The sequence below is a fragment of the Pagrus major genome, chromosome 22, assembly GCF_040436345.1.
Source record: "Pagrus major chromosome 22, Pma_NU_1.0".
NCBI classification, from domain to species: Eukaryota; Metazoa; Chordata; class Actinopteri; order Spariformes; family Sparidae; genus Pagrus; species Pagrus major.
The window spans coordinates 1,807,501-1,828,606 of record NC_133236.1 but is presented as its reverse complement, the minus strand read 5'-3'; the positions used below and the strand labels follow the sequence as shown (position 1 = coordinate 1,828,606).

General features: G+C 39.1%; 1 protein-coding gene across 1 annotated transcript; it reads left to right on the top strand.

Annotated features, from left to right (window-relative positions):
- The first annotated feature begins 1,993 nt into the window (after positions 1 to 1,993).
- Positions 1,994 to 18,047, top strand: LOC141018382 (uncharacterized). Its single transcript, XM_073493343.1, has 8 exons — positions 1,994 to 2,215; positions 13,240 to 13,342; positions 13,932 to 14,086; positions 14,442 to 14,578; positions 14,942 to 15,035; positions 16,443 to 16,606; positions 17,573 to 17,636; positions 17,730 to 18,047. The coding sequence occupies exons 1-8, from the start codon at positions 1,994 to 1,996 to the stop codon at positions 18,045 to 18,047; spliced, it is 1,257 nt and encodes a 418-aa protein (XP_073349444.1).
- The last annotated feature ends 3,059 nt before the right edge of the window (positions 18,048 to 21,106 follow it).

The following is a 21,106-nucleotide window of genomic DNA, read 5'->3' as shown; positions in this document are numbered from 1 at the left end:
GATAGCATTTTCTTTTGCTAGTTATTTGTTTAGTCTATTTATTTCCTTCTTTAGCATGTTCAGTTTTTTTCTACTTAGAATTTGTTTTGTTTTAGTTTTATTTAGGAATTTGGGTAACACTGTGGGCACCTGAGGTTATATAGGCAGAAGGATAGGTGTAGGACCATGATGCACCTGGGTGGGCCTATGGTTTTTTACCAGAGCAAGAGAGGCATGCAGGATTCCTTTTTTTTGTTTGCTTGCTTGATTTGGAAAATAAATCACAAAAAACCAAAGGAACATTGAGTGGACATTGAACTTCTTTGCCTGCGTGCATTACAAGCCCATGGTGCAGCAGTGGCCTGTTTGATTTGTATTCTGAAGTTTGATTTAAAGTTTGATTTAAATAATTTGACAAGTGGCCATTACACATATAGGATTCATACTCTGGGGAACATAAACATTAGCAGCAAATTTCCTGAAAGTCACACTGCTCGTTTCTGAGACAAGCCATCTCTGTCTAAAGTTTGTTTAACCCTCCTGTAAATACCCAGTAGAATTGTAAAGGCAATCTGGCTCCTGACCCAGGGTTTACACACTAGAAACCACTTCTTCACAAGTTGGTCAAAATGTGCATTCCTACATATATGTCTGTACATGCTTGTGTGCATACACATACCCTTGCAAACAATACCTCTGAAGGTGGGTAGTGGTCAGACATGCACTGTAGGTGCTTATCTTATCCATGAGCTGTTGTGATACATGAATAGCTGAATCCACTGAGAGCTTCATGGTTCAAGGCATTATTCACATATTATTTTACCAATGCTTTTTGAAGAAGATTCAAAAACATTCAAAGCGGGATGGTGAGCTTTTTGAACAAAGCGTGAACATTTTTCCCTTTACAGATAAACGTATTCCTTCCCATTAAGTTCTGTGGAGAGCAGATGCAATGTTAACATTGTAACACTCAGTTTGGGTTTATCAGGTTTATGCACCAAAACTACTTCATTTACTGTAGGAAAAGGTCATGGTTTTTAGTTAAATTAAAAATGCAACATGTGTTAAATTATTTACATAAGTTTACTAACCAAGGTAAGTTCAAGGAGTGCTGGGATCTCACAACATGGTCCTAACAAAAGAAGGACCTGCATGTAAACCGAAGCCTAAAATGCAGCCTCCACGCACCAACAGAACCTGAGAACAAAAGTGCGTCAAACCCAGAGGTCCAGCAAGTCACACCTGATTGCTAAATCTCTCCAGCTTTGAAACTTCTCGCATTGGCTGAAAGTGCACCTGTCTTTCCAGTGCAACAGTCATGCTTTCTGAGAGTTTAAAACAGCTGCATGCTTGCAACTCACTGCAGACCCAAGTCATGCATAGCTGGAAGCAGTAATGTTTGCCTCTGCAGCTGTTACTGAAAGGGAGCAACCAAACGTTCATCTTCGCCTAGGCCAGTCTTCAACCACGCTGGACAAGTCACAGACTGCTTCCTGTCCACTAAACACGTTCCCGATCCAAAAGAGACGCTGCACAACCCAGCCCTTCATTCCTGCAGGAGGACTTTTCTCAAAAAAGCAGACTGCTGCCAAGGAGAGTATGGTGTCTCTCCACGGTTGTTTCCTCCTCTTAGCTGCGCTCTGAGAATTTGCTCTTTTTCCTCCTTTCTCCTTCTCCTCTCTACTAACCCACACGTACACACACACACCTACACACGGCTCTGGTGAACAGATCGATTGGAGTTAACTCCATCTCCAGCCATTGTTTACTCATACACGTGTCACAATAGCACACACACCAAATTCAGAACTTCGGACACACCGTGATGAAAGGCACGTGTTAGGTTGGCAGCTGCTATTCTGCTTTTGTTTTGTACAAAGTCTTGTGCAGTCACCTCCACTGACCAGCCCCAGTGTGATGTCAGCCATCTTGAACATTCATGTGATGTTATCTCCCCCGAGATCATGTCACAGGGTGTAGTGTGTGTGTGTGTGTACATGTGTGTCACAGGGAGATGCTGATTGGCGTATGCGGCTTGGAGCGGCGAGCCCAACCCACCTCCAGCCAGGTGATTGAGAAAATGCGAGCCAGGTGTGCGGGTGCAAAGAAAGGCGAAGACAGACGCCAAAAGGCAGCGGAGGGAACGGCAACGGCAGAAAAGAGCTCGAGAGAACCACGGGGTCCGAATCAGCCTATGGCCGGATTGACTGAACCCAAGAGAACGAGAAGAGTCCCGGTAGCTCAACCGCACCAGGAAGGAGCAGCAGCAGAGAGACCATAGACATCCGACTACAAAGTGGAGGGGTGAATGCACGCTTCACCCCTTCTTCAGTTAAGTCTCCTTCTTCACTCATTCTATATTCTACCGATGGCTATGTCTAGCTCGCTGAACTACTGATTGTGTCAGAAGAGTTTACCTACCGAACTGAAACTAAAAAGGGGAGGGCCGCTAGTTATTTGCATGTTTGCTTTGGTGTATTTTATTTGTGATTTTCCCATTAATTTGCCTAAGTTTGTGTGATGATTTTCCTTTGATTTTTGCTCGATTTGTTTAGTGTATATAATTTCATTGTGATTTAATATTTCTAGTATTTCTTTGGTTTCACTAGTTGGCCACCTAAAATAGATCAGATTAGTTCGTTCTGTAAATCATTCTGTACATCATCTGAAGACGAATGCATGAGAACTGAAGGGTCTGCTGATTTGGGTTCTCCCTCCTTCCCTCCTGTACCTGCTAGAGCCAGACATCGCACGTGGCAGTGGACGTCAGGCCTCCAGGAGTAGCAACCACACCACAGATTGGACTTTTAGGCACTTTGCACATTGGACCCTGGGACATTGTTGACACGCATTGGACTGGTTTTTAAATCTTGTTTTATCATCTCATTTTACATTACATTTTTACTCTGTTTTTGTCATTTATTTATTCTCTTTTAAAATATAACTTGTTTCCTGTGAACTGGTGTGTGCTGTTTTGAGTCGGCAAATCTCCCCAGTAGAGTTTTCACAGTATTTAAAGGAACTTTAACTTCGAGCCGCCCTCACGGGCGTGACAATCACATCTGCCATCTTGAGCTCTCACATGACGAGATTTTCACAGGATCACGTCCGCCATCTTAGCGTGCTCTCTCTCTCCCTCTCTCTCTCTGACACACTCACACACACACACACATGCCAAATGTATGTTTATGTTTGTTGCTTGACTTGCTTTAGTGTTTAGTTTAGTTACTGTAGTTGTAGTTAGATAATAGAAATGTATAATAATTCGTAGTATTATAAGTATTATTGATAATGGATCAATTTTGCTAACGTTAAATAAATTCTAATACTGTAGGGGAGAGTGGGGTAAGATGTACCAGTGGGTAAGTTGACCCAACCCCTGTTTCTAGGAAACTATGCACATTTGTTGTCATGTAACCATACATCCAGGTGATACTCCTCATGCCTATCTGTCTGTGAAGGGGAGAACAATTGGACGAAGTTTTTATTTCACAAAAAACACTTTTCTGCTTGTCAAAGTAAATTTTCTGCATTCCATGTATAATTGCTGTAATGTCAAAGCAAATGTATCATGGTCTAAAGTTGTCTATGATACATATTGGTGATTTGCCAACATATAAAACCACGTAAATCATTTAGCTAAAGATTAGCCTGAATTGCTAAGGTAGGCTGTTTATTCCAAAATATTGGCTATGGGGTAAAGTGAGCCAGATGCTATCGGGTAAATTGAAGCAGTGGTTCAACTTACACCTACCATAAGGCACTTAAGTTAAGTCTTAAGCATAACATTGTTTTAAATATAGTGTCACACAACTGTTACATTGTAACATATGTTACATATCGCAAAAAAGCTATTGTGCTAAGAACCTTCAAGAGAACAACCAACTGGGGCTCGACACCCTTTGAAGAGATGGAGAGAGCAGCCACTGATGTTAAGGGTGGAAATCATCAGATCTGACAGTTGGTTACTTTGTCATCGTACATTTTGCAACCAAATACGAGAGCTACCATTACATTGGCTTGGTTAAGAGGCTTGAGGGCAATGCAAGATTTCTTAGAAGAATCCGAGGGAGCCCTGGCAAAGAGTAACCCACCTTTGCATTCAAGGAGAAGGATGTGGGCTCTGTCCCACTGAATGATGTGCTGAAGAAGCTTCCTAAACCTCAAAAGGTTGGAGGAACTGCAAGGAGGGAGCAACAACCCATATTTCCCTGCAACCTTGAGAGATGAAATGTCAAATAATCTTTTTGATTGTGTGAAACTACATAAAATGTGACTGGATGATGACTGGATCATCACCATCATTTTGTGAAGATGTTTTTTGTTTCTCAAAACTATAGCTTCTAACTTGGATAGAACCCTCACTTAACCGAAATGTTTAAAACTATAGATTAAGATTAAACTGATTATTAAACTGCTTGATTTTGTGTTGTTTGAGGTAGCTTTAAAAAATGAACAAGATTGTTTGGAAACGTAATTGTATTATTAAATGAATTTGTTTTCAGAGAGGTACATTTTTTAATTATGCTTGCATTAAAGCTTGAAAAATAGGATGGTAAATTTACCCCCAGATGACCAAGTGGATCAATTTATCTCTAGGCTGGGGTTAGTTGAGCCACAGGATCACTCAAGTCATATTTCTAAGGCCGTTTGTCATAGATGCATTCTTATACTTTCAGCTGAAAGGCAATATCCCAAACTAAGAGTAGATGTTTTCATTGTACTTCTGTCTCATTTTTCCTTGCCTGGAGAACCACATTAGTAAAAACTGGCTCATCTTGCCCAACTCCCCAACTACAGAGCAGTTTACTGTATTTATTTGTGCATATGTTTTGTAATAATAGCAGGTTGTGACAGTCAGTGCTCGGATTAATTTCCTTCACTTTTCCCTAATTTTTTAAATATTTTACAAAAAATTACATTTTGAGGTGAGCATCCTTCTTTTGAGACTATATTCTGTTTGGTTATTGGTACCTGATTCCAGGATGGTGCTCCGTGATTAATAATTTATATTAAGAATTTAATATTATTCTTAATAATTGCTATTGTGATGCCTACAAATGTGTATGGTCATAAATTTTGAATTATTATATGTGTTTTTTGTATGAAAGGATAAGCCAATTTGATGTCTCTAATTCCACCACAAGGGGGAGTATCCCCTTGAGTGAGCGCTTGTTGTGGTACGCTGAGTCAGACTGACGTTCCTCAGACAGCTACTAGCCTGCCATGGAGAACATGGAATGACTTCTGTCTCTTCTTTTCCTGTGGAAACAGGTTAGTAAAGTGTGTTAAATGACCACAACTCAGGTATTAGGACTGTTAAAAACCTTTTGAATGTATAAATGAAACTTTTGATGTAGAAATTGTGATGTAAACCGTGAGAAGCGTAAAAGGGAAATAGCTCTGCTTTCCCCCCGTAGAAAACAACAACACAAAATGGCGGTCTGACGATGTTTTCACTTGGTTTTGTGGGGCTCCTGGGCGTTTATTTTCATTTTCTTTTGTGAGTGACTGTATATTTGAATTGCAACGGGTACCGAATTAAGAATGAAGTGTAATGTGAGTTCTGTGAGGGTGAATTAATGTGTTTTATGTGAATGTTCATGCTAAAGTACTCAGTCAGGTTAAAAGAGCATGCCGACACGTTGCTCGTATTGTTGTTTACATGTGTAGGATGTGTTCGATCGGGCAGTAGTGTAGTAGAGTCTACAAGATGGAGATTAAAGGTGTTAAAAACACAAGTAAAACATGATTAGTTTGGTTAAAAACAGTTGAAATGTAACTTTGAGGACACAAACATGTTTTGTGATTTCATCCTGTGTTGGGAATGTGATGCAGTTCATCGAGTTTTGACAGCTTATGGAGTATGTTTAGTGAATGAAACAATTAAGTGAAAAACTGAGCATGTAAAGAAAAAAATAGTAAAATTCTGTTTAATAAAAGACAGTTACCAGCCTGCCATGGAGAACGCATTGAATGACTTCTGTCTCTTCTTTTCCTGTGGAAACAGGGTATTTATCTTCTGAGACCAGGTGACTCGTCTTGAGGCCTGTAACACTATTGTTAATTATTAATTGCTAAAACCAAACCTGCCCTATACCATTGTACCCAACAGGAGTCAATATATAGTCTCTTGGGTGAAAGTTCTGTGTTTGACCCATCCTTCCTCCCAAACCTGCTTCCTAGATGGACTTTGTAGCACTTTAATCTTATTAATCACAGTTTTCCTATAATATTCACATGTAAAATGACACATAAAAAATTGATGCACAAATTGTTACATGAAAGGCAAAAAATGATTTGTGCTAACATACTAAATGACTTAACAATTGTTATGTATTCATTCATTATGTTTCATAATCACATAAGGCTGAGTAGTAAGAAACAGCTCCTTGATCTAATCTACAAATGGACACAATAATATTCATCCCAAATATTCACTAAATCAGCATAAAGGGGTAAAGGTCACAGCATTACACACAATGGCATCACACAGACGGGCCATGGAATAACAGTCCCACCTATGACATGTTTCACATTGTTTTTCTAGCCAGGGTTTCAGATGTAATGAGTATGACAATCAAAGTCTATCATTTCTTATTTTCATTTTCTTCAGTGAGGTCCTTTGGACAGGCCTTCTTTCACACATTTTTTTTTTCGTCTCTCACACTTTGGTGGTAACACGTGTTGACCTGTGACATCAGAGAGCAACTCTTCCCCTGACCTCCCAGGGGTCAACTTGCATTCACAACATAATGTGACTGTCAACACTCATTCCCCTGCCTGACAAGAGGAGCACCACATAATCAGCACCGTCGTCTCTGAGTGATGCCATTAGGAATGGCTGGCTGAGCTTCTATGGTTGACCCAACACGGAGCACATCACCGCCTGGGTGCTGCACTGTGACCTCTGTGAACACCAGGCCCTGAGAGCACAAAATGTGTTCTCAACTGCATGCTGCCCTGCTGACTGGACCCATTTGTTGTGCAGCAATGATACTGTAGCAAGCTATCCTACTGCAACTTTACCTCACAGACAGAGAAATGTAGTGTGACATACTGTATGTCATTTGAAGAGGCCGTCAGGGATTTATGGTTTTATGCAGATAAAGCAGAGCCTTTGAGGAGAAATATGAGCAAGGCATTTAAGGTGCAGGCAATAGTGCTTCGACTGCAGCCTTAAAATGAGCAATAAAATTTCAACAGTGCAGTGAATGGCTCTCTTTCGTTTGCAAGGGAGTCATTTACAGTCAGACTTTAGCCTGAGCTGACCCACATGTTAAAATAGTAAATAAAAATGTCTGCTTTATGTTAGAACCCAGTTTTCTACAGTGAAAAGTTACATGTTACATTTGGGATTCTAATTTATGTCTCTGTTATAGTACAGTCCTTCAGCAAAAGCCATCAGTTAAAGTTGAATTTATCAATGTATTTGTTAATGTAGTAATCTAGAACCTGTGGGGATAAAAGTGCAATCCCATATGGTCTTCAGTTACTATGTGCCAGTGTAAATGTATGATTTTTGCATTTCTTTGTTTTTCTATCATGCAAAGAGCTTATTAATCACTGACATCCCTACCTACTCAATGACAAGTCAGGTTAAGACCACTTCGGACAGAAATGCTACACAAACACTTGATCAAAACTGCCAAACTTCTGCTTCCTTTATTATTTGGATTTAGTGAAAATGAAGAAGTCAACAGAAGGTACAAATAGAGGTCCTGATCTAGAGTGGTTCTGCAAGTTTTCAATTGCAGTGTCACACAAAAAAACAAGTTTTCAAAGAAAAAAAAACATTTATTATTATTTTTTTACAGTCATAAAGCAAAATGTCTTAAAAGGACAATATGTAAGACATGGCCAGAATTGTAGTTTTTAACATTCAAAAACTGAACTAACATCACCTAAGTGTGAAGAACCAAATGTCAGCACTAAAATAAAAAAAGAAATCCTGTCTTGACATTGTTTTTTCCTTTCTAAACAGAGAAATACAACTGTACACCACCTGAATTCAAGTTTCTCTCTTTTACTGAACTAAGACAACCTTAATTGCCACAATTACATCTGGTTTGGTCAAAATAAATCTTCATTCACAGAGTAAGATGTGAAAATATTCCAGTTCTACACACCATTTTCACCCTGATGCCCAACTCTTTTTCCTCTGCTGCTTCACACCTCTCTTGTTCCTGCTTGCCATGTCTTCCTGTCCACACAGTCATGATCCTGGTCAGAGCCGCTGTAAATCACCTCATCACTGTATCCCTTGTCTTCAAACTGACCTCTGTCTGTCTCAGAGTCTATGTCAGTCTCAGTCTGGTTTCCGGCCGTGTTCACTGGGAGCCTGGTTGACCTGAGCCCCATTGCCCACGGTGACTTCCCTGCCATCTGAGGATTCAGTGCAGGCAGATTTCCATCAGCAAATAGGGCCACTTAGCTCCACAGCTAACTGAACTACTTGTGAACAAAGATAGCTACAGCAAAGAGTATAATATGCAATACCGCCGGTTATATTGCCACCTAGTTTTGGAGCAATTTTTTGATTTTTGGACTTTTCTTAAAATTTAAACCTGCACAGAAACAAATTGTTGATACAGATATAAAATAAGCTTAATATCTTGTTAGAGAAAAGAAACCTTCAGCCACTCAGTACTTCATTCAATGTACAAACTGTACAATAAATGTACAGTAAAGTACCATTACAATTGTGACTGACTTAAGTTTAATTTGTAACTGAAATATTTTCGAAAGTACACAAACACAATTGTGTCTTTAATATTGTAATATAGGAAGTGCTTTCACTGAGGCTGCGTCCGAAATTCCATACTAACATGCTATTGAGTATGCTAAAACAGTATGTGAGATTTTTTAGTATGTCCGAAACCTTAGTATGAACCCAATAGTACGTGAGGTGCATACTATTTCCGGTAAATATTACAGTATGCAAGCACTGGACACTACGCTGGCATAAATATCCCACAATGCAATGCAGCGGTGACGACAACAACAACACAACAGACTGCTACCAACCAACTGTTAACAGTTAAGGTTAAAATCTGTTGGAGTAACGTTAACGTTAGTTGCTTACCTTTTCCAGAAATTTGATGATTATCTGGCGACGAAGATGCCTGCGAGTTACAGAACAAATTTGCCTGCAGTTTGCATTTATTATTGTGTGGCTTCTTATTGGATGCATATCAAGGATGTATTATTAGATTATTATTATTAGATGTATTAAAAGAGTATTATTGCAGATTGCCGGTAGAGTTGAGGTTGGCACGGGTTACCACGGTTACGTGTCTCCAATCCAACCGGCAAGAGGCTCTCAGGAAGTGCGTCACTTCCGCGCTAAGCAGTGCGATGGAAAAGATGCATACTACTGTTATTCACTCAAAAGTATGTTGAACGATAGTACACATATTGAGTATGTAGTGTATAGTATGAAATTTCGGACGCAACCTGATTCTAAGTTCTTTTTTTGCAAATCATGAGTAATCAAGACATTTAAAGACATTCTCAATTACATAGCTACTCTGCTTTCAACTTTCCTTCCTTTTAAGCTTTATATAATCACAAGAACACATGCAAACAAACATGAACACAAGTGTTAATTTCTTCTTTCCCTACATGCTTTGAATGTAGAATTTAATGTATTTTGTAGAATAACAGGTGTTCACTGAGGTTAACTGTTGGAGATGTAGTAGACTGCCCTGGTTTGGAGCTTAAAGAACAGTAGTTGGACATCTGTGGCTGGTCAGGCAACTTTGTGCAGTGTAATGAGCAGTAATTACTCTATGTACAAATTAACATTAAGTTACCTGCCACCACTGCTGCACTGTGTAGGTTTAGCCTGAGAAAGCAGCATGTGAGTCAGAGCTCACAAAAGTAATGAGTAATCAGGGCTGCCAACTCTGAGAAGTGAGAAAAGGGACAAGTTTTGGGTGGCTGCTGCCGTTTCATTACTTCTAATCCTTACCCCAACCATTAAAAAAACGATCTGTTATGTTTCTGGTGTAGGGGAACCAGGACATAGCATGTTGTGAGTCCCCACTCTTCCCACGGACCGGGTGGTATCAGACAGATGCACCAAGTCTGCATCTAAATTCAACAAGATTTCCAAGAAACTTTATCCTCTTCCATCCAATAAGTAAGACTTTTCAATACAAATGCCCAGTGATACAATTAAAAATTTGGACATGCTAATCCCCCTCCCATCTTTTTTAACTGAAGAGCTGACCACTTTATATTAGGTCTTTTACCGTTCCAAATATAGTCTCTAAGTAAGGAATCCAATTTTTGCCCAAATCCTGCAGGGCTCATAGAGGACATAAAGCAAGCGGGATCATAGAGGAAATAAAATTAATGCGGGGTAATATGTTATTACAATAATTACAAGTAATTATTCTTAGCCACCAACTGTAGGGATGTACTAACTTTGTATGTTGATGTAGGTTCTCAGTCATCCAGGTCAGGTAAATCTAGGTGCTGTATTGTAGGCAACTGGACATGTTTCAGTTTTTGAAGATGTGTCACTTCTGATCCAAGAGGCTTCTTTAGTTGAAGTTTGGGCCACTTGTGGGTTGTTGGTCAAACCGGCCTTCATGAGGGTTGCTAAGGCTAGGTGAGCCCAGGTGTGAATGGTTGCTAAGCTGTCTGGGGAGAGAACTCAGTACAGCATTGCAGGTGGGTAATAAGTAATGTCCTCTGTTCAAAGATGGTCGTTCCAGTTTGACATAGATGGATTCCTTTACTTCTCTTTCACACCAAAGGAATGATTTTTCACCTTCAGATGTAAGTGGACTCTGCTGTCCACTTACATCTGAAAGAGAAACATAATTCCTTTGAGGACAACAATGTGAACATCTTGGCCAGAGAAGACAGATGGTTTGAAAGAGGAGTAAAGGAATCCATCAATGTCCAACTGGAACAATCGTCTTTGAACAGAGGAGGTGGCCTAAGACATTACTTATCACCCACCTACAATGCTGTACTGAGTTATCTCCCCAGACAGCTTAACAACCATTCACACCTGGGCTCACCTAGCCTTAGTGACCCACAAGTGGCCCTAACGACTCTGAAACTCAGAGCTCACGCGTGTCCTTAACGACTCTGTGAGGACACTCCCACACAGAGTTTAAAAGCCTGCCAACTCCTCTCCAGTTAGTTAGAATTTAAGAAGCCTCTTGGATTAGAGGTGAAACATCTTCAAGAAACTGAAACATGTCCAGTTGCCTACAATACAGCACCTAGATTTACTAACTTTATTGTGGTTTGAGGGTGTGGGGGTGCCAGTCAGAGTATAAATCTGACAAGAATAAATTGTATAAGTCAACGCTCCAAAAGGACCCATGTATTTCAGTGCATGGCCCCCTTACTTAACAACCAGGAATCAGTAGGCAATAAGAAACCCACAACACAAGAATTTGCAGTCCAAAACAGTGTATTTATACATTCAGTGCCCAAATACAAAACCCACAGTTCAAATACCACAAATGTGCCTCTTCTCTCAACAGAAAAATCGCTCCTCTTCAAGATCTCCTAAAACAAACAAAATATACTCAGTTTGAGTCTCAGTGTAAGCTTGGCCAACAAAACAAAACCAAGTGACGCCTTGTGCATCAAATAGACAATCTTTGATTTTCTCTGACAACAAAGTTACCCCCCATTTCTCCGCCGGTCAGTGTTGTCTGCTCCAGGGAATGCTCAGCCTGGGAGCTGGGTGGCTTTCAGGTGAATTTACGGAGTAGAGGTTGGAGAAGATGAGTAATCCACTTATGCAGAACGAGTAAACTAAGGAATACAGACTTTTGGCCTGCTGCAAGGGGTTGGCAAAAATACGATGCACACACAGCAAATTCACTAGAGTCAAAATTCTAGTGTTAAGCGTGTTTAGTGTGAAGTGTTGAGGTTCTGGTGTTGATTCTGATAATATCCACTCTGTGCTGGTGAGAAAACATAATATTGTGGTGTAACATCACAGAGTTGACGGTATTTATTAAAATGTTCTTATGTTGGTTCATCGTTTCTAAATTTGTAGGCATAATGAAACTTAATTGCATTTCTAACAAGTTACCGCCGTCGTTTTTGCTGGTAATGTTAAGCAGATGTGCCCAGACATGTAGACGGTTAACGTTCGTTTCAGTTCATTTTAAGACACTGTGGGTTAACGTTAAGCTAGATAAACTCTTTTTTAAATACTTTTACGTTGTTTGGGTCCAGTAGATAATAATTTTTAACTGTTATCTCCAAACTGAGTTTCAGCTGAAACGGCCCGGGTCAGTTGTGCAGGGGTTTTGTCTGCAAAATTAGGCGCTATCTTTTCATAGATATTGCTGTTAATCAGTTCATGTCATGGAATGAACTTCATGCTGGTGAAATAGTGTTAATTTATACTAGTTCGTGCTTGTTATAGCGTTTAAAATATGACCCTTCGAACGTAACATGTATTACTAGCATTCACCTGCACCTCCTCTAAATGTATTAATTAATTTTGTAGTGATCAACAAGATATCAAGGGTCCAGATTCAAAATGTCAGCCTTCAGGTGAGTAAAGTTGGGCTGAATGTTTACCTTTTTTAAGTTGTCATAATGCAAGCGTAGCCATGTAAACTTAGGTACTTAAAAAATGGCTAAGTCCCCCAGGATTATGTTTCAGTTGTGAAGGAGTCCTGCATTCAACTGGAAATGCTATTCAGATATTAATCCTCAGCATAAGTCATGTTAGTAAGTTTACAGAAGATTAGTAATGGTTGTTGCAAAATAGACTGAGAACAGTTCATTTGTATTAAGCTGTAAATGTTACTATTTCTGGACATTAGCTAATTTTCTGTCTTTAGTGCATAGACTGTCGACCCCTCTTTAGTGAAATCACAAAGGGAACAGTAATAGCAAGGTATATGCAGGTGCACCTGTTGTATGTGAGTACTATTCAGTAATGCCTAAAAATGTATGCTATAACAGGAAGCTGGCATAACGGGATCATTCTGTGTTTTCCAGTGCGCTTGTTTAACAGGATACTAAGATACAGCAGTCATCATAAGTGTGAGGAGCAGTATTTTAAGTTCCAGTCCTGTCAGACAGAAAGGGAACATCTGCATACCCACCGGCTTCAGTTTGAAAAAGTATATTTTGGTCCACCAGAGAGTATTTGAGTGTATTGAAAGTTTTTTGATTGTTATTTAGGCCATAAAAGACAATTATTGATCATTTAAATTAACACTGTTCCTGCTTTAAATTAAGCCCTTTTGTCCCTCTTTTTCTCAGGCTCATGTTGTAGATGGCAAAATGATAATAACGGAGCAGTATCAAACCCGCAAGAAATACATTAAATTACAAGCTGCTGATTTTGAAGAATTCCTTTTTGAAGGTAAATATCCAAAACTGGTATATGACTAACCAGTAGTTCAGACTGAATGAAGGCCATTATATCTTATAATTTAAACAATTTTCCATGTTATGTTGACTTTTAACCTCATCACTTAGTGAGAGAGAAGTTCTCCATCTCTGTGGATAAGATTACTGTGGAAGATGATTCAGGCACTGAAGTGGATCAAGCAGTGTTTGCCGAATTATGCAAAACTGAAGGGATTTGCTTTGTTATCAATAAAAAAAAAAGCTTGTTTTTACATTGCATTAACAGTAGTGCTCCTTTCAGATGCATCTCTTGCATTTAATTATCTTACTTAAAATTAAGTATTAAGACACCTGATAGTTAAACTTGAAGTGCTAATTGAATGCTTAAAAATGAATGTCTTTATAACAAAGTGGGGTATAGTTTTATAGCTGTTTGTAGCAGTTCAGCTAAAATGAATTAGCTAAAACAGAAGGTTTTCTCTCTGGATTGTTATCTGTTCAGGGAGGATATAAGCTTAGTTTTTTGCATGTGTGATTCTAAAATGTGATCCACAACCATGCGACAAATGAGGTAAATTGTTTATGATATCCTTTGCTTTTAGATTCAGGCACGTCATCTCCTCCATCCACACCACTATCCTCACACAGTGGGAGTTTCCTCTCCGTGTCCATTAGTAGCAGCGACAGTGAAACATCAAGACCACCCAAGCGAATGAGAGTTGATGAAGAGGCATTTCAGAGTTCTTCAGCCAGAGATGTAAGTGTGTCATCACATGTTTAGTTTAAATCATATCTAAATTTTCAATGGTTGTTACCTTTCTGATTCATTTCATGTGTTTGATATTTTTCTTGTTTTTGTTGTTTTGTTTTGTTGATCGTTAGCTTGACGTTGCATTCACAAAAATCTGGATTTTTCCTTTCAAATTATTGGGCTTGACTTCATCATTAACATCATGGTGATCATGATGATGTCTGAAACTAGTTTGTTGCTCTAGGTTTAAATTAAAACTGCTAAATATATTTCTGGGACTAGGCCAGACTGTTTGGCCTCGTCAGGAAGTATACATTGTAATGAGTGGCACTGTAATACAGTGTTGTTACAATTTGTTTAGCTGATAAAGCAGATCCTGCAGACAAAACCAGGAGGGACAACAGTGATTGAAGAATATGAAGAAACTGGGACGCTGTGTGACAGTAGAAGGAGGCAGATGGTTAACATTCTTGCAGCACACATGGTTGAGACGGAAGGGTAAGTTCAGGATACCAGGGTTAGGCAGCTAAAGGCTATTTAACTGTTTTGTTTTTTTGTTTTTTTTTACCCCTTTTAAAATCAATTTACATACTCAATGATTACAAAACTGTAGGTAGGTAGGTAAATGGTTTGGGGCCAAATTACTGATAGTTTGCCATTAGTAATGTCAAATTGTAAAAGGACATCAGTTGTTTGAATGAGATTGGAGAAAAAGCAGCAATGACAGTAATGAGCTCAACTCTGCGCTAGATGACTCAAGTGAAGTTATGTGGTAATCGTTCAGCCCTATAAAGCACAGGTGCTTGAGCATGTAAGCAAAGAAAAATTGAACAATTTCCTTTTCTTTTTCTTTCTTTGTAGGAGAATCCCTCAGCGAGTCACGAAAGAGAAATATGCGTTGGGAATTGTCACCTTGTTCCCTGCATTAAAAGATCCCTTCTCCAGGAAAGGATATGTAAGTTATCTTAATCACATACCTTATTTAACAATGTATTTTTGCATTACGAAATAATGCAATATGTATACTGTATATCAAATATCAGATACCAGATTGCTATAATATCTGATATGACAGATTATGTCTGAGCATTTCACTTGAAGATTGAACATTTAAAGTTTTTGACGTACTTGACTAGAGAACATAAATGAACATTTTGAAGAGTCAGAACTGTTTTTGTTATGATAGTGATGTCAGTTAGATTTTTGTCAGAGCTATGGAATATTAAATTATCCATCTTTGCTCACTAGATCTGAACATTCTTACTCTCAAGTGTGCATAAACTACAGATTATGTGAACTTTTTCAAATGATTTTTTTTTTTAAATATCTGTTAATCTTATTTGTATCAGCCATGAAAAGGTTATATATCATATTGTGCATTCCTAAATAAAATAAGTTCTCAGTTTATTAGGTCCACCTAGGTAAAATGGATGCAGTTAAACACAGCAGCAATGAAGGGTCTAATGTTCGGTAGTTTTTAAAGCTGTTTCAGAGAGGTGTGTATTCAACTTTATGGTCATTCTCAGCATAAGACAGTACAAACAGCAGCACAAACTACAGCATTTAAAATTAGCATAAAGTTATATAAACAGCTCTCTAAAACAGTTTAAACAAAAACAGAACATTAGAACCTTGATAAAAGTAGGATTTATTGCAGGCCTGTGGAATTGGACCGTATTAGTTTTACCTAGGTATGTAACTCTGCCCTTTAGTAGCAACCATAGCCACATGGTTGCTACTAAATGCATGGCATAAATGCATACTCTAATGCTATTAATGTCTGTGATTACAGGGGATGTCTGTTTCAGAATCATCCTAAAACTGTTCAAATGCCTGACTTTTATTTATACTATGAACAAATTGTTACAAGCGCGTTCCTGCTATTGCTGATTATGAAGTTTAACTTGTGTCTCTGTCCTTGAAAAAAAGGAACATTTTTACGACAGCCAAAGTGGCTCTGGATTTCTGGCATGGCGGCTCAAGACAGTTCAGAGAAAGACAAAACTTGTGTCCAAGGAACCACAAACACAGACAGCAAGAGGAGGTGGTCCAAGCTGGGAGAGAGAGCTGCCTCAAATTGGTAGTCAGTTGGACGAAGTGCGTTGTAAAGAGGTCATGTCCTTGATGAACCACACCAGTGACAGAGAAATCATCCTGCAGAAAATGAAGGAGATCTTTGAGTATAGACAGCACCTCATCCACAATCCTGATGAATCGCACACCGTACTCTCAGTGTTTCCAAGGCTGCTGGACACAAAAGGGCTGGTAATTATTGGCATCCTTTTCTGTAACCACAATTCATAGCTATAAGCTTAGCATGTGCTTATCAGAAGTGTAATTTTAACAAAAAATGTTGCTGCAGATACATCAATATTTCAGCCTCCTCTTTGGACCAGATACAGCTGCCAAACTCCTTGAGAAGTGGCATACATCCTATAAAAGAAAGGTGATCCAAGAAGCAGAGAGCCTTACTACCACGCCAGTGCAGAGTTTGCTGAGGTCTGGCAAGAATCAGCACAATGATGAATCCTCAGAAGATCACTCAGGTATTCTATTAAATGCCAGCTGAAATGATTTCCAAGGCATTGTGTCATACACAGTACTTAAAGGGATAGTCTGGATTATTTTGAGTGGGTTTGTATAAGGTTTTTGTAGATACAGTAGATGGAGGTCAACACACCCTCAGCTTTGAGAAGCAGAGAGGAGTACCAGCAGATAGCTAAGCAAGGTACTGCTGTGGACAGACTCAGCAGCAAAACTTATTTAGCCACTTAAAAAGGTCCACCCAAACAAATTAATCAGTTTAAGTGTACACTATATTTAGAATTATTTTATTTTTATTATAAAATATTTTTTAATATGCCTTTACAACAGCCGTGTCCGGAGGCATTATGTTTTCGGGTTGTCAGTCAGTCCATCCGTCCACATCAGAACATCGCTTAGCTTCCAAGGTGGTACTCCTCCGCTTCTCAAATGTGTGTTTTGTAACTGCGTGAGTGTGCCTGTATGTATGTTGAGTGCGAGTGGTCTCTGGGCGTGTGTGCGCCTGGGTGTGCTGTGAAGTATGTGTGTGCATTGGTGAGAGGTATGGTTGGATATGTACATTGTAGTGCTATGCAGCAGACTTGTCACTCCTCTTGCCTTGTTTTATCTTGTTGAAAATCAATAAAAATATATATTTTTTTAAATAAAAAATGCGGGGGTGTGCCGACCTCCATCTACTGTAGTTAATACGCTGACTATCCCTAATTACTAAGTACCTCATACAACCCCACTTCAAATAATCCAAACTATCCCTTTACGGGATTCCGGGTGCTTTGGGTCCAGAAACCCTTGGAGGGTCAGGGACAGTAGGTTCAGTGGCCTGGAAATTATGCTTGTGAAAGTGAAATTGTAAAATTAAACTCGCAACTTTTTGTTGCTTCTTTCAGAGTGGGACAGTGATATGGCATCTTTCCTGCTACTCCTGCATATCCTACCACCTCAGCCTACTAAAAAGAAATCACAGAAGATCAGCGCAGCACAAGCCATGGACCATCTAGTTGTGTTTCACAAGGCATGTATTTGGCCACAGTATGTGATGTAGGTGGGAAATGTGGCACGGACTAAAGACTATTACAATGTAACATGATATGTAATTTTCTCACAGTCATGTAGGAGCCTAGAGGAACACCTTGAGAAAAAAGAGGGTCAGCCATACCTCCTTGCTTCTGGAACCTGCAAGCAGGCCATCAGCACTTACTATGTTGTGATGGACAAGAATCTCATCCCCTGCCAGGGAACCACTCCATTGGCAGCCTTTGATGAACTCTTCAAAGTGCACTTTGTTTTCAGTGTAAGTTACGATGACGCTCTCAGCAACATGTACACATTCCTCCAGACAACAGCCTACAATTTTGATGTTGACAACACCAAAGAAAGTCCAAAGGTGAAGGAATTGAGAGCCAAGTTCACGAATAAGAGCTGAGAGCCAAGTTCTTAAACAATGTATATGTGCACCATTTTGTTGGTCAATGCACGTTTTTTTTTTTCTTGCATTGTTCTTAGTGCACAGTATTTGTTTTGCACATCAAAGAAAGCCTAATGGTAAAGAGCCACATTCATGAAAAGAAACCATAGCCAAGTTCTTGAACTATGTATAGGTGTCATATTTGCAGATCCTTGCATGATGCACCCAGTGCATTAATTCAGCACCTTAAGTTTGTTCATGGTTTATATCCAGGCAAAAAAATTGTTGTTCTTTGTGCTTAAGAAGGATGTTCATTGCAGTTTAAAAGTTTTGCAGGTTTTAGAAAGCATTTAAATAATTGTCATGGTGCTGTTAACATGAGCACAAGCAATGATGTTAATGTGCAAACACCACAAACTTCACATCAGTCAGATCTCTCTGACATGGACCTAGATGTGTTAAGTTAACCTTCAACCTCTAATATGTCAGAAGACCAGGCAAAAGATATGTGTGCTTCGATAATAGCAAAGTTACAGGGCAGTGGCGTCGCCAGCAATGTTGTATTATTTGTTGTTGAAAGCATAGAGGAGTATGTCAATGAAGTTCATGCAAATCTTAAAGAACAAGTGTTAAGTGCAGTGCCTTCTGATAATCTCAGTAGAAGTGCAGTGGAAGAAGTCTTCAGCAATACTTTCAATCCGTTTAGTGACTTAAACACAAACTCTAAGTGGACGAAGTATTTTAGTGAGAAATGGGGTGTTGTTGAACCACTAGAAATTCACTTAGGAGTGAGATATGATTCAAAGAGAAACAAAGTGTCTCGAGTATATGAGCAGGTACCAGTAAATGAAACTTTCATGTATATACCTGTGCAAACTTCCCTGCTCCGCCGTATTCGGGACGACGTCGTCACGTTGCCGAACGTCACCGGAAGGACCCGAGTAGTCCCGAGGGAACACGAGAGCGACATAACAACCCCGAAGGAAGTAAACAACACACCTGTAAGATGCTGCACACCTCACCTACGATTATGACGTTGTTGAGCGGAGCATAGTCATAGCCGACAATGCCATCAATGCCGTCACTTTGTGTTCGTTGTGCGTGAGTACAAAGTAAGTTTGCATCCGCTGTTTATTGTTATGCTGTTTCTGACGTGCGTGGTGTTGATCCGGACCGGCCGCCATGTTGTAATGCGTGCTCTCGCACACAACATTTCATATGTGTGATATATTACCACAGACTGACTAATATGTTAGCTTTCCTTTACATATGTGTTTTAGACATATGACACTGTTTTGTGTGTTTAATACCTCGGATGGTCATTATATCCGATGATGTTCATGTTCAATACAACTGCTGTGTGATGTTGTATTGATGCGATGTGAAGCGCCCCCGTGCGGCCATGACAGAGTATTATTCTGACCTCAGATGTTATGCTCACTGCATTCTTTGTGTAGCATCGTATGTCTGTTTAATTTACAATCATAGTACTTTATTTCAGTAACATACTAATATATATGTGTTGTTTCTTTATTTGTATACCTCAGGAAACCACAACAAGCACATCCTGTACAATGTTCCTGTGTGAGATTAATAAAGAAGGGTTAAAGAAATCTCTGGAGTAGCTGCAGTTTTTCTAACCGAAGACTAAGGCCAGACTGTGTACGCCAGCATCCAAAATATAATCTACAATACCCCTGTTAAAAACATTACAATTCATTTTCAAGGACGAAGAAGTGTGTTGTCAAATTAATAAATCTGCTGGACTTTTTAGCTTGTACCAGGATTTCTGTGATGGAAAATACTACAGAAATCACCCATTGCTTTCAAAATCAAATAATGCATTGCAAATTCAAGTTTATTATGATGACTTTGAAACATCAAATCCACTAGGGTCAAAACAAGGCATTCATAAGCTTGGATGTTTATATTTTACACTCCGCAATTTACCATGACGTCTGAATTCATCCCTGATGAATATCCATCTCATTTCCTTGTTATATTCCCAAGATGCAAAAAAATATGGCATTGACAAAATACTTAGTCCGTTTGTGGAAGATGTAAAGGTACTAGAGCAAAATGGAATGAAAGTGTCATTTACTGAACAACCTGTCCGAGGCACAATTGCACAAGTAACAGGCGACAACTTAGGTCTCAACTCAATTCTTGGCTATGTGGAATCTTTCACTGCTAACTATTACTGCAGAATGTGTCTTATTGATAGAGCAACCGCTCAAACAGTGTTTAGTGAAAATGATCCACATGTGACATTGCGCACAACGTTAACCAATGAGATCATTACAGTTATCTTGTCGAGAATCTAAGGGAAAATTCTTATTTTGGGATCAAACGCAAAAGTATACTCAACTGCTTGTCATATTTCAATGTATCAGATAACTTTGTGTTTGATATAATGCATGATATTTTGAAAGGAGTAGCACAGTATGAGATTAAGTTGTTGTTTGGATATTTGAATCAGAACTTTATTTCCAATGAACACATACTCCAACGTGTATATGCATTCAACTATGGCTTCATGGATAAAAAGAATCGTCCAACACGCATAAACATGTTTTGTACTGGCAATAGTATTGGGCTAAATGCCAGTCAAACATTATGCCTTATTCGGAACCTCCCACTAATCTTTGGAGATGTTGTCCCAGAGGGTGATACACACTGGCATTTGTTGTTACTGTTGTTGCATATTGTTAACATTGTGTTTTCCCCATGTATTACAGAGGGAATGACTGTATTTTATTGAAGAGCACCACAGGTTATTTACCAATTTATATCCTCAAAATAATTTGATCCCAAAACATCACTTCATGATCCATTATCCTGAATGTATACGCCAAATTGGTCCTTTGGTACATGTTTGGAGTATGAGGTATGAAGCAAAACACAAATTCTTTAAGTCCAGTATAAAAAACTTCAAGAATATAACCAAGTCCCTTGCAAAGAAACGCCAAATAGCTGTTGCCTATCATTGGGAATCATTGTCTGCCAAAGGTATTGAGTGTGGGCCTGTCAAACTGAAAATATTGACTGATGTTGAAAATGGTGATTTAATTTCCGAG